The 12,403-nt window shown below is 42.5% G+C and overlaps 1 protein-coding gene across 10 annotated transcripts in view; it reads right to left on the reverse strand.

Annotated features, from left to right (window-relative positions):
* The window catches only part of LOC117479576 (ankyrin repeat and SAM domain-containing protein 1A-like), a 62,887-nt gene that overhangs the window by 21,894 nt on the left and 28,590 nt on the right, over positions 1 to 12,403 (reverse strand). For 5 of the 10 annotated variants that reach the window (XM_034126667.1, XM_034126663.1, XM_034126666.1 and 2 more), the window contains 2 exons: positions 9,290 to 9,783; positions 299 to 355 (listed from right to left, as the gene is read on the reverse strand). In XM_034126667.1, the coding sequence (XP_033982558.1) occupies positions 299 to 355; positions 9,290 to 9,783 (551 nt within the window). The remainder of the gene's footprint in view (positions 1 to 298; positions 356 to 9,289; positions 9,784 to 12,403) is intronic. The other 5 variants (XM_034126668.1, XM_034126664.1, XM_034126669.1 and 2 more) reach the window with 2 other exon arrangements.

The raw sequence follows: 12,403 nt of genomic DNA on the forward strand, positions 1-12,403 counted from the left end.
TTAGAAGTGAGATAGCATCTAAATGAAAAAGAAATGTCAGAGAGAGAAATCCAGCTTTGAAGAACCATCCATCCATCTACCTTTCTGTGCTGCTGTTAGACCGGACAGTAAATGTTAAATCAGAGCTTTTAGACTTGCTTAGAAGCAGAAATGAATAATTACTGAGATGATATTATTCGAAAGGGTTCATGAAACCTGAAAGGATCCCATCTACCTCCACAGAGCATGCCCCAGAAGAGGACAGAGCCAAACCCCCAAAAGGACCACGAGATATTTATATGAAGGATGCATTTCTTACGCTGTCAACGGAATTAGATCTTCTGTGTTTGGTGATGGAAGAAGTCGTAGGTTTCTGCTAAAAGAGAACTCAAGGTTTTGTTTTGCCATTCTTCCGTGTACCTACTAGACTTTAAACCAGCCTGTTTTATACAAAGATCCCCTACAGAGTACAGAAAACATTCAACTGAACACACAAATGGAAAATTAGACATATCTAGAGAAGGAGCTATGTGTTTGTTATGATACAATTATTGAAAAATCAATGGAAGAATCCACCGTCCTGAAGATCACACACAATGCTGAACATATGTTTTACACTGCCTTCTGTTATTTTTAGATTCAACATTAATCCTAAGCATATCAGAGAAAAAAACTGTAATTCTAGTAAGAGGTGAGAGACAAAGTGGATCACAACATTTACGTTATCCATCTGCCCGGTGTTCCTTCTCCATACTGTTGATTAAAATACACCATATTGACCAGATGGTAGATTAGTCCCACAAGCTTGTCAAATAACCTCCATCTATCATCACCACACGTCTCTACTTCAGTCATTAAACAGAAGAGTGGACGATGAGTCGGCAGCTCGTCTCCTACCTGAGGAATGACTGAGCAAACGAGGATGAGTCAGCAAAAAAAAAAAAAGGTTCTGTTTTCAGAGAGTGTCTCTTCATGGGTCAGTGGTTTCACTTTGCTTAACCAAACAGAAAATATCCTCGCCATACCCTCACTTAAAACCAGGTATATGCAGTAGAAACAGCTGGACGACAGGGTGCTTGGCTTTAATATTTGAGGAATAATTGCCAATAATGAAGTGTCCTTATTTGACTTTGGGTGTAAGAGGTACGCAGCGTTTCATTCTTTTTTTCTCCCTACCCCCTAACAGATTTTGGGAGATTGAATTCTTGCAGAAAGTCGGATGAGAAGATCCCAAAATGATATATGTACACATACTCCAGTTAAAGACTAACATAATTGTTTATTTGGAGTTGTGTCCCTCGACATGTGATGAAAATAAATCCAATAGTCACCCTCTTTAAGCTCTGACTTTGGTCTATATCATTGTCTGAGAAAAAGATCTGGCTCTTGAGTTAATTAATAACCTCAATTATTAGGCCTTAGCAGGACAATTAGAAAGCTGCTGATGTACACTGGTATTAATCAGGGGTCCAATATGTAAAATCACACACACACAAAGCAGTTGTAGCCCCTGTGATCTCATCTCATAAAGTGGCCGAGGTCTTTACTGAAGGGAGAATGATCCTCATGTCGGTGGCATCCTTTCCCAGCAACGAGCAGAATACAGCGCAATCAAAAATTGACATGCAATCAAAATGCCAAGGTTGTTTCTTCAGCTCGCAGGGGATACCATGTACTTTTAAACACTGAAGCAGAGGTTGTTATATTCATTTCCCTTCTATTGATGCATCTGAATCAACCTCAGGATAACTTTCTAAATGCCTCACGCTGCAGTGTATAAGAATAAAGAAATAAGGATAATATCTGACAACTGACCAAGATTTTTCTTGATTTAGTCTTGGTGTATCAGCCTAACTAACAAGTTTAACAAAAAAGGGAATACTGGCTGCTCCGCCGAGATTCAGAAGCAGCTACTGTGGAAGGCAGGTGTGATATACTGCTGGAGCTGCGTAAATATATCCTTATCAGGGGACACGGCACAATGATTTCCTCAAGGTAAAACACATCCACTACAAGACAGAGCTTCTGAGTTTCATGGTCGAGGACAAAGAAGCTCGATGCAATGAGAATTAATAAAGGAGAGGGAGAGGAATGTGTTTTTGTGCTGCAGGATCGAATCAATACAGAGACCTGAAATGGAGAGGCGTCCATTGTGAGCTGGACTCGCCATGAGGAGGGAGATGCAAAGAGGAGGGTCAGAAGTCAGGGGAGGGGCGGAGGTCAACAGCTGAAGAGCCAGCGGTGATGGGAGATGGTCGGGAGATTAAAGACACATGGACCCATTTATCATGCTTCTCACAGCAGGACAGCTACTCCAGGAAGACTGGGTTTCAAGAAAAGTGTTCTTTCTTTCTCAGCCTTGAGAAACTTGAACAATGCCAAACTAAATCTCAGAGACGGGGAGAGCTAAAGGACGCCTGGCAGAGCTTGTTCAGGGTGAAACAAAAGGCTGCAGCAGAGAGAGAGTGTGCCCGGACCACCGGCCTCAAATTGGCAAGCTGGCACCAAAACAAGGCTTGGATGAAAACTATGGACTACTAGTGAATGTGTATCAAGGGGAACACAAGCGCACCACCATCTAAAGAGGGTGCCAACACCTCAATGCCACAGTGGGACAAAGCTCTGTCAGCAGTCCCATCATCATCCTCCTAAAATAGCCCAAGGACATGCTTTTGTCCCTTCTGTACAACCTCCAAAACTTTGTGAAATTACCCCCAAAGGATGTAGAAATATATATAAAACCTTCCATTAAGTTGAAATCCTTTGTAGAAGTTGGAAGAGAGAGGGCAGCCTCTCTTTCGTTCCAATGACTAGACAAACACTAAGTAGTGGCTGCATGTCTCAGCTCCCTGTGGTTCTCCTGTGTTTCCCCTGATGGGGATTAGAGAATAGATGGACCCTGCTGGTTGCTCCAGGCCGTGACACACACACCCAAAGTTCGGTTTGATCTCTGCAGGTCAAATCGACAAAACTTCTCTGGAACAAACAGCAAGGCCACTTGTCTCCTGACGGAAAATAAAAGCTCCGCACAAATCCACAATGAGATCAAGAACATGGCAAAAACAGAACAAAGAGATAATGCATGAATTGGCTGTTGATTTAAAAAAATGTATTTCAAAGAACACACTCAAAAGAACAACGTGAGGGAGACCTCTTGTTCTATTGTGCCGTATTTAGCCATGAGCGCATGCTAATCGAACAGGCTTAACAAGAAATATATTATCCAAGGAAATGCTAGAAAGCTTCAATTATTTCCCCATTCAGTTCACTCATGGCAGGAAGACAAGATTAATGATCCTCCATTGGATCTGCAGCCTGGAAGGGGAATCAATACTCACAAAAGCTGGTTTCATAGTGGATCTGTGGAGTGCGAACAGGAAAATGAAGTTGAAAGTGAAGCGAGGCTGTGGATGGCGGCCCTCTCCTTCTGTCTACAGCTCTCCCTCTCTCTCTCCTCCCATCTGTGGAGCTCAGTGAGCTGGCCCACACAATGCGCCCCCCGGATTGTCATCTCCAGTCTGATCCCGAGGACCAAGACCAAGCGGCATTAGCATACACAACAGCACACACCCCGCACGTAGAGCTCAAAACACACACACACACACACACACACACGCAGAGAGCTCCTTCAAATGGAGAGATGCATAGGCCAAGACCCTCATGCAAGTCAAATCTCCTTGTCTTGAAACCAGAGGCATCCAAGAAATGTGTGTGAAGAAAGGGAGGGAGTATCACAGATATAGAAAGAAGAGGAAGGAGGGTGTGAGAACGGGAGTATTTAGCAAACCAGATTACAAGAGCAGAAGGATGGTTTTTAAAGGGGTTTGTGTTTGCCTTAGGGTAATGTCCTGGGACCCTTCGCCCCAAACGGTGTCACATAGCACAGGAGAGTTGCGACAGGCAAAATGGCTGCCAATCTCAGATAGTGCAACGGGAAAGAAACACTGTAGAAGCAGCCGTATGGGCCAAGGAGAGGGCAGAGAGAGGGAGAGAGAGTAGAGTTTTCATTTTCAGGGGGACACTCCCTACATCATTAAAGAGAGTGCAGGCTAGGTTACACCCAATCAAACTTTAACTACTCTCCCCACACACTGCTCTCATTCGAAATACACTTTATATCGGCAGTGTGAATATTTCCATTTCAAGCTAATGCAGGCTTATTTTTTGAAAGGGGAAGGAGAAGAAAGATGGGCCGCTTGCCTTTTCCTTTCAGCACTGAGCTCAAAGGCATCCGAATCACTATTCAATCGAGAAGAAACAGACTTCCGAGTTATTTAGCACTTCCTAAGGCTCTGAGATTGGACAAAAGAAGTTGCCTTTTCAAAAGAAATACTAACAGACTGCCAACCAAAGATTCTAATAAACATCTTATTGCTTTGAAATGAATCAAAATCTTATTTGGGCATTGTGCAATCAGTGCAAATAGAAAAGGTGTTACTGCTGCAACCCGCTTCTTTATACATTATTTCTGAGGCAGTGTGGCTTATATGTTGCACATTGCAGCTTTGGGTTTCTACATGATAAATGAATTCTAGCTGCACTGCAACACGCACTGCAACACACACACACACACACACACACACACACACACACACACACACACACACACACACACACACACACACACACACACACACACACACACACACACACACACACACACACACACACACACACACACACACACACACACACACACACACACACACACACACACACACACACACACACACACACACACACACACACACACACACACACACACACACACACACACACACACACACACACACACACACACACACACACACACACACACACACACACACACACACACACACACACACACACACACACACACACACACACACACACAATTCATGTTGAGCAGGCTTCTCTAGGGGGGGGGGGGGGGAATATATTTGATTCTGCGCTGACAACCAGAGAAAAATCGTACATTTCAAGGTCAACTTGATTGTTAGTATTAAGCCAAACAATTTCATCTTAAAGCCAGCAGTGTGTAGAGTAAATAAAATGCAGTCCATGCTATGAATTAATAATTAAGGATGAATTGTGACGCTGGTTGCCAGCAGCCTACTTTAGGATTTTAAATAAGCTTTTTGGCATTAAGACGGACTGTAAGCTGGCTGGTTCACTCAGTAACACACACTGGTATGAAGCATACATAAATGAGGCCATTGCCTGGAGTGGATCTCCTTTTCCCCGATAAGATCTCCTCTTTGGTTAGATGTCAATAATGCAGCCTGTTCTCCGGCCACATGGGAGGACAGCAATACCTTCTCCTCTGCAGCCTTTATTTCTCAGCTAATATTCGTCAGTTCCTCTATGCAAAAGCTCCCAGAGAAGAGAACAGAAGCGCTACACTAAACTATGGCTGGCTGCTGAGAGCATCGGGGGAAGAGCAGCAATCTTCGAACACCAAGCAATGTCATGGCCGCCTTAATCATGTCACGCTCTCTGAGACCACGCCGCTCAGACAGTCTGAGGAGGCGAGGGGTCTGTTAAACCTGATCATTAGACTGTACGAAATTAAAAGACTCAAGCAAACTAAATGTTCCCTTTTGTGTTGACCTTATTTCCCAACTGGACCACAATGCACTGCAGAGAGACAATGATATCTCAGAAGAAGTGTCAACACTGTCCTCTATATCTTTAGGGAAGGTTTTGGTTCAGCATCTGATTAAAATGGTGATCGAGATAGACTGATAATTGCATTGGCTAATCATTTAGAAACAGTGTCACTTTTTCATTGACATGTTGGTTTTATTACAGTAAATGTACCCTCTTAATATCAATCTTCATCTTAATTATTATTACCAAATCTAAGGGAGTTGTTCAAGAAAGATATGAGTTTATGTTAAAGAAACAAATACCATCACAAAAATAAAAGCTTATTTAGACAGTCAGATATTGATATCCATATCAGCTACAAAAATGCAGAATTGGCACAGCTATTTAATGTATGACATCTGTTGACTACATAATTAATCCCAAAATGAAAGATTAATAGAGAAATCAATAATTAAAGTATATGTTGATTTTTTCTTTTTCATTTGTGACAAGCAAATGCAGACTCTGCAGAACATTTTATAGCAGAAATAGACTTATAGTGACACTGTTTCAAAACATATCCCTGGCTGTTGTGTCATTGGTTGTGTTTCTTTAGTAGTCGTCCTAAACATAGAGAGAACTACATTTGCGTGTCTTTTATCCCAAAAATCAGCACTCAAGTCAAACTAGGGCATTGCCACTATAATGGAGGTATAGGTTATTATGTATGAAATAAACTGACCGCACATAGAGAAGGTCTGAAGGTCCGTTTTTTCCGCAACTTTAGTCAAATACTACTTTCAATTTCTGTGAGTGTTTCCTTGGCCGGCTTTGGCAATACAATAACATGAAATGATCAGGGTTCATACACTTTTTCACCAATGATTTTCCATGACTTCTCCATGACCTTTACCTAATTTTCCATGACCAAAAAAAGTTCTCTTTCTCAGCAGTAGGTACCACTGAAAATGGTTTATTTTAACATGGAACAGGAAAATAAGGTCTGCATATGAAACATGTTGTGCCTATCTAAAACAAATCAAATAGGCTTACTAGCTTCTACACGCTAAAGCAACTAAAATCTCTCACCAGCAAAATACCTCGACAGTGAAATGCCATTTTACGTTTCATTACTATACGATACAGTATTTATTATCATTATAGTATTACTATTTTGGCGATTAGATACAATATAAATTATATTTGAAGCAACTTTAGTTACATTTCCATGACTTTTCCAAAACGTTGGGAAAAATATTGTTTTCCATAACTTTTCCAGGGCCTGGAATTAGCATTTCGAATTTCCATGACTTTTCCAGGTTTTTAATGACCGTAAGAACCCTGAATGATATTGCTGAAGTAGATTAAGATTGAAACCCTCCTTGTGGCCCTGAAGATCCTAAAGACACGGTTACATAGAATGAAGGAGTCATGCTGCTGAAGTGTTAATCTTTCCCTTCAGTCTAGAAAACAAGTTTGAAATTTGACAAACTGCTGTAAGGGGCCTTGTACACCCCTCTTCATCTGAGTGTTGTTTCCGGGCAGAACAAACATTGGGTTATTTTGCTGTCATGCCTAAAGGCCCCTCAAAGACCTTCTCCTCAAGTACAGCTTTGTTGCAGTGGGCTAGTATGACAGTTATCCCCCTTAAAAGCTAAACTGCAGCAACATAAACACAACATCTGGCACGGTTGTATGGCTGCACGTAACCAAAATAAATAATAAAGCTGCACTCTCACAGTGGAGATGAGTAAATGAGATCATTAGAGAAAAGATCCAACGATAAAGTCTAGGTCATAAAGCAAAGCAAAGCAAAACACAGCAGCTATAATACATAATTCAGGTTTTGTTGTGCACCAAACACAGGTCAGAAGAAGCTCTACAGAGATATACTACTGCAGAGATATTTTTTATTCTGTTTAATTTCCCCATATAGAACAACAAAGCAGCCCTGCTCTGAAAGCTTTAATACGGAAGAGGTTATTTAAGCGATCAAAGAAGAGAACAATTCCCGACAACAAACCACTGCCCAGAGCAGCACAGATATCGACCTCCGAGCTGCTCTTATCTCAGCGGGATACTTCTGAAAGGAGCGTGTAAAGAAACACTGTGCAGCAATACAATCTCCTCACGGTGGAGAGAAGAAGGCATTAGCGGTGCTATCTGAGCCCCATGATTTCCTCCTGATGGTCTGGCATCACAAACACAACTTGTAAGACATCTCTCGGACTAAGCTGCACCTCGGTGTAGCAATAATTGTAAGAGAGAGGCGTGTTGTCTGCAGCAGAAACAGAGCAGAACACAAACAACGTCAGGGAACATTACTAAGAGGATAGCTTGTGCCAATGCTCAATTGAGAGCCCTGGAGGATATCATTAATCCGACTCACAATGGGAGGATTGTTGAAGGAAAATGGGGAAAAAGCCTAAAGAAGGAAAACGTGTTAACTTGTATGACCTCCTGCTAATTCATTATTATATATGCTTACATTACAGACTATAAATATGTATAAAGTAAAGCGATAAGGGGTAGTAAAGTTACGCTTGCAGCAGAGTGTTTAGAAACAGGGATTTTATATGTAATAATCCTACACTTGTTCAGTTTTGTGTTTGTGTGTATCATGTGTGTATCATGTGTTGTCTCTGCAGAGAAACCGGTTCATTTTAGGAGCCGACGCAATAGAAGTAGACAGGAGCTAAAGGAAGACCGATCTGCAGCTTGTATTTTCGCTCTGAATCTCAATTTCCAAATCTCTGCCTATTGTCTTACTCTCTCAGTCTTTTTTACCCCCATATTCTAGTCTCCTCTAATCTCCTCTCTCTCTGGCTCGACTGGCTTTATCCCAGACAAAGCATTAAAGTGCTGAATGGAGGGGTATATTTAGTTATAAACATCCACTGTGATCACAAACACAAACCATGAATGAGAAAATAAACATTCACTAAATGAATGCCAAGTAAAATATTCACTATGCCATGATGCAATATGCTTCGTGGAACAACGTAAGCAAAAAAACTAATTTTTTGGGAGACACGAAATGTAAACACCTTCACTATTTACTTGAACACCTTTTCCATCACAGTCATTGTTTACTGAACGTGTGTGTCCCCTTAAGACAACAGGTGGGCTTTGAGTTGACAGAATGGGAACACAGTGGAAGTTTGTGGAAGTTAACTACAATCAACTGAGTTGTTGACGGTACTGAGGTTTTCACTCCATCAAAAGTGTTGTTGTTATGGATTAATGCCTTGTGGCTGCAGCACTAGAACAAGCTGACTTAAGCCTTACAAGTGGGGCTTTGTCAAAAAAGGAGACACACTGTACACAAGAGGAATCCGAGAAAATATTCTCACACAACTTATACTATATATATATATATATATATATATATATATATATATATATATATATATATATATATATTTGGATTCATGTTGCAAGTCTACATTTTAAATAAAAAATGTCACTTTTATACAAGCTGTATCCATGAATTGTTGTATTATTGTGTCTTATCTGCATAGTCCTTTGACTGTGTTCCGACACGGTATCAAGTTTTTCAGTTTTCTCATTTATCCAATAGTTTTTCTTTATGCTGAAGAAATATCTTGCAGTTCGATTACTGGATATGTTTTGCTTTTGAACTTATTAAGCACCTTTAAAAATGTTAACTTTGTCCAAAGTATAGTTATGTTTACAGAACTATAAACATACAAATACTAATGGTAGCACTAACACTTACCTCGTCCCATTCTGAGGTGAAAGAGGGAGATTTCTCGAGCCTCTTTTTGCCAGTGCTACAGTTAGAAACCGACTCGCTGCGGTTTCCCAATCCTCCGTCCTCCTCACTAGGGGGCGACACGAGCAGGTCCGAGTCCGACTTGGAGAGGCTGCGTGCCAGCTTCAGGTCCCCGGGGGGGCGCATCCTAACAGAAGACCCCGCCACAGCCCCGAAGTCTCTGGGCTCCTTATTCACAGTTGCATAAATTGCTTTGGGGTCACAGTCTGTCAGGATGGTGGCCATACTGGGACGGCTAGGTGACGGTGAAGCCGCGGCTACTTCCCCCTTTACTTTGGCAGATTTCTTTGATTCTGGCTGGCTCTGGTTGGATGGCACGACACCTGGAAGTCTGAAGGGCTCCTCGCGGCTGTCGAACACAGGGGAGGATCCGTGCAGGAGGCCAGTGAACTGCTCCAGGACACCTGCCTCCGGATCCTCGCTGAGCTGGGAGTTATCTGGAGAGAGAGGAACGGAAAGAAAGTTAGAGAAGAGAGTAGTTTGTGAGGGCTGGAGAGAAGGTTTCTAACTGAAGGGCAGATCCTCGGAGCAGGGCTAATAAGAAACCGCCCACACAAGCCAAGAAACAGATCTGTAATTGTTTCCTACCAGGAGTGACGGAGAGAAAAAGAAGGAGAGATGGAGCAAGGAGAAGGCGTATGTTGGCTGGAGAAATAACAGAATTCCAAACAGCTTGCAGCCGTCTGCTGGTGCCTGACTGCCTTTATTTTGTCATTGAAGCTAGTCATCATTGTGACTCGCCTTACCTCACAGGGCCTCGTCTGTTCGCTCCATTTCCCCCAAGATGACACTGAAAAGTCCCACGAGCTACTGACTACACTTGCATGCAAAAATCCACATAACTGTCAACAATCACACATTCAAATATGTAAAAGAAAGGTGAAAAGAATAACTTACATCAGCTGCCTTCTCAACAAAAACAACTCTTCCCTCTCCCTGAGGAATTCCTGCCACCCAAGCCTCTTTTCCACTATGAAGTCAGCCATAGAATGCCAGTGGCTTTTGCCATCCTCTTTGGCTTCAGAAAAAACTGCACACAAGTCTGCGTGGTTCTGTAGTCATCTCCCCGTGAACGGCAGTGATGCGAGTTGTTGTCTGCCGGGTGAGTGACCAGCAGCCCTCTGAGTTTTCTGTTTTCTAATTCTGGACCTAAATGGTGGCTCAGGAATGGAAATTTGAATCGCCCTATACTCCCGAAGCCAGACTCCTGATAATTATCCCTGCGACACATGGTGAAGGAGTGTGTCTGTAAGGTGTGTGTGGTCTGTCTCTGCCAGGGTGACAGGGTCAGGGTGTTTGGTGACAGCGAATCTGGGACGCTCACACCACAGGAGAAGTATTGACCTGTTGCAACACTTAGTTTGTCCTTCAGAGAAGAGTTTGAGCAAATGTTCTGCTAGCAATTTGTGGTTCAGCTCTGCTATCACTCAACCTGCTGTTCAAAGAATGAAAACATCAAAAGAGTTGGCTGCGAAGGAGTAATATCGAAGGAATGGAGCGTACAACTCGACTGTTAGACACACAAACTCATGCCGACTCCGCCAAACTGCCCTATTATCCTTGCAGGGGCAGTGCAACGCCCAAAAAAACACAAGTTTCTCCACACTTGAACATCCAGGAAATGTGTGTGTGTGGGTGTTTGTGTGTTTTATAAGGGGTGAGTGAGTGTACGCATACATATGTCCACAGCCAGACACCCACCCTCTCTGAGGCAACTGGGGAGTGTGAACGCCCTGTGAGCACATCAACTTGCTTCCAACAATCTCACATTGATGTTAACCCCTGCCGCTCGTACAGTACTATGTTGGAAAAAGTGCACAGACTGATTCTGATGTTATTGCAGCTCATAGATGGGTGAGGTCACCACAGAGTCGGGGGGGTGTTTGTATTTCATTTGGCCAAGAAGGCTCCATGTCTGAATGATGTCAGGTTTGCTTTGCAGACACTGCAGTGCAGGCTGTCAATCCAGCGTTTACACAGCCCCAAAGTCAACGCGTGCTCTGCCTGTGAAAACTCTGCTCTGTTAATATTGCAGATAGAAGAGATTTTTATCCTCGGTCTTATACTGCAGAAAGTCAATAAAGAAATAAAGGCCGTCTCAGCGATGTTTGGACATTTATAGAAAAGTGAGTAAACAAATGCTTATATCGACAATGCCGGTCAATAAAGGACAAGTCACTACCCATAATCACATTCAACAGCGTACACACATATATGAACGAACATACCATCTTGTTAAATGATGTAAATGTACCGAAGTGAAACTAATGTTTAAAAAGACTCACAAACTGAGGGACTTAGATACATCTGCTTAGATATGAAAGAAGTTGAACATGGTTTTGTTGGGAGACAGGTGCTTTTCATCTACAGCCTTTCTGCATTTATCTGTGGTATTTCATTTCACAACAGCAATCCAAACAACTGTACATTTCCAAAAAAACATTGAAAGCTTTTGATGAACCATACAGTAAGTGCTTTATAGCACTAGAGGGAACTTAAAACTGTAAAAGCTGCACATCCAGCATGAAGAAAAGATTAAAGTTAGATTTGATTCCTCACTATCACTGTTCATAACCGTGTCCCATGGAAACCACATGTTTGTTTTCTGTGGAGAATCATAGGACATGACTCCTCATGGGAAATGTCCTTTGGAAACCCGATGAAAACACGACGCAGAGGTGGAAATCTGTTGGGAAACACTGGATTCCTGCTGAGGACAGCAATGTGTTTGTGACAGATTATAAACACTGTGATATCACTGACGGTGCACATCTCGTCCACCTGCCACAGTGCTAAGCTCTGGTCCCTGACCGTCCTCACAGGGGGGGAAACCAGAGCTCAGATCGCCTCAATCACAATGAATACCACGTCCACGGGAGAAGAGCTAAACTCAGGCAGCTGTCCATGTTTGGTGGGAACGGTGCATTTAACTTGCTGACATGCATAATAACAATGTGGTACTTCCATATTTACAGACGAGTGGTTTTTGTGGCTTTAAAAAAGGGAAAAGAGAGTACAACTCGGGTATCACACAGGACTATGTGCCATGAAAAGGGA

Source organism: Trematomus bernacchii, unplaced genomic scaffold, assembly GCF_902827165.1.
Source record: "Trematomus bernacchii unplaced genomic scaffold, fTreBer1.1, whole genome shotgun sequence".
Classification (NCBI taxonomy): Eukaryota; Metazoa; Chordata; class Actinopteri; order Perciformes; family Nototheniidae; genus Trematomus; species Trematomus bernacchii.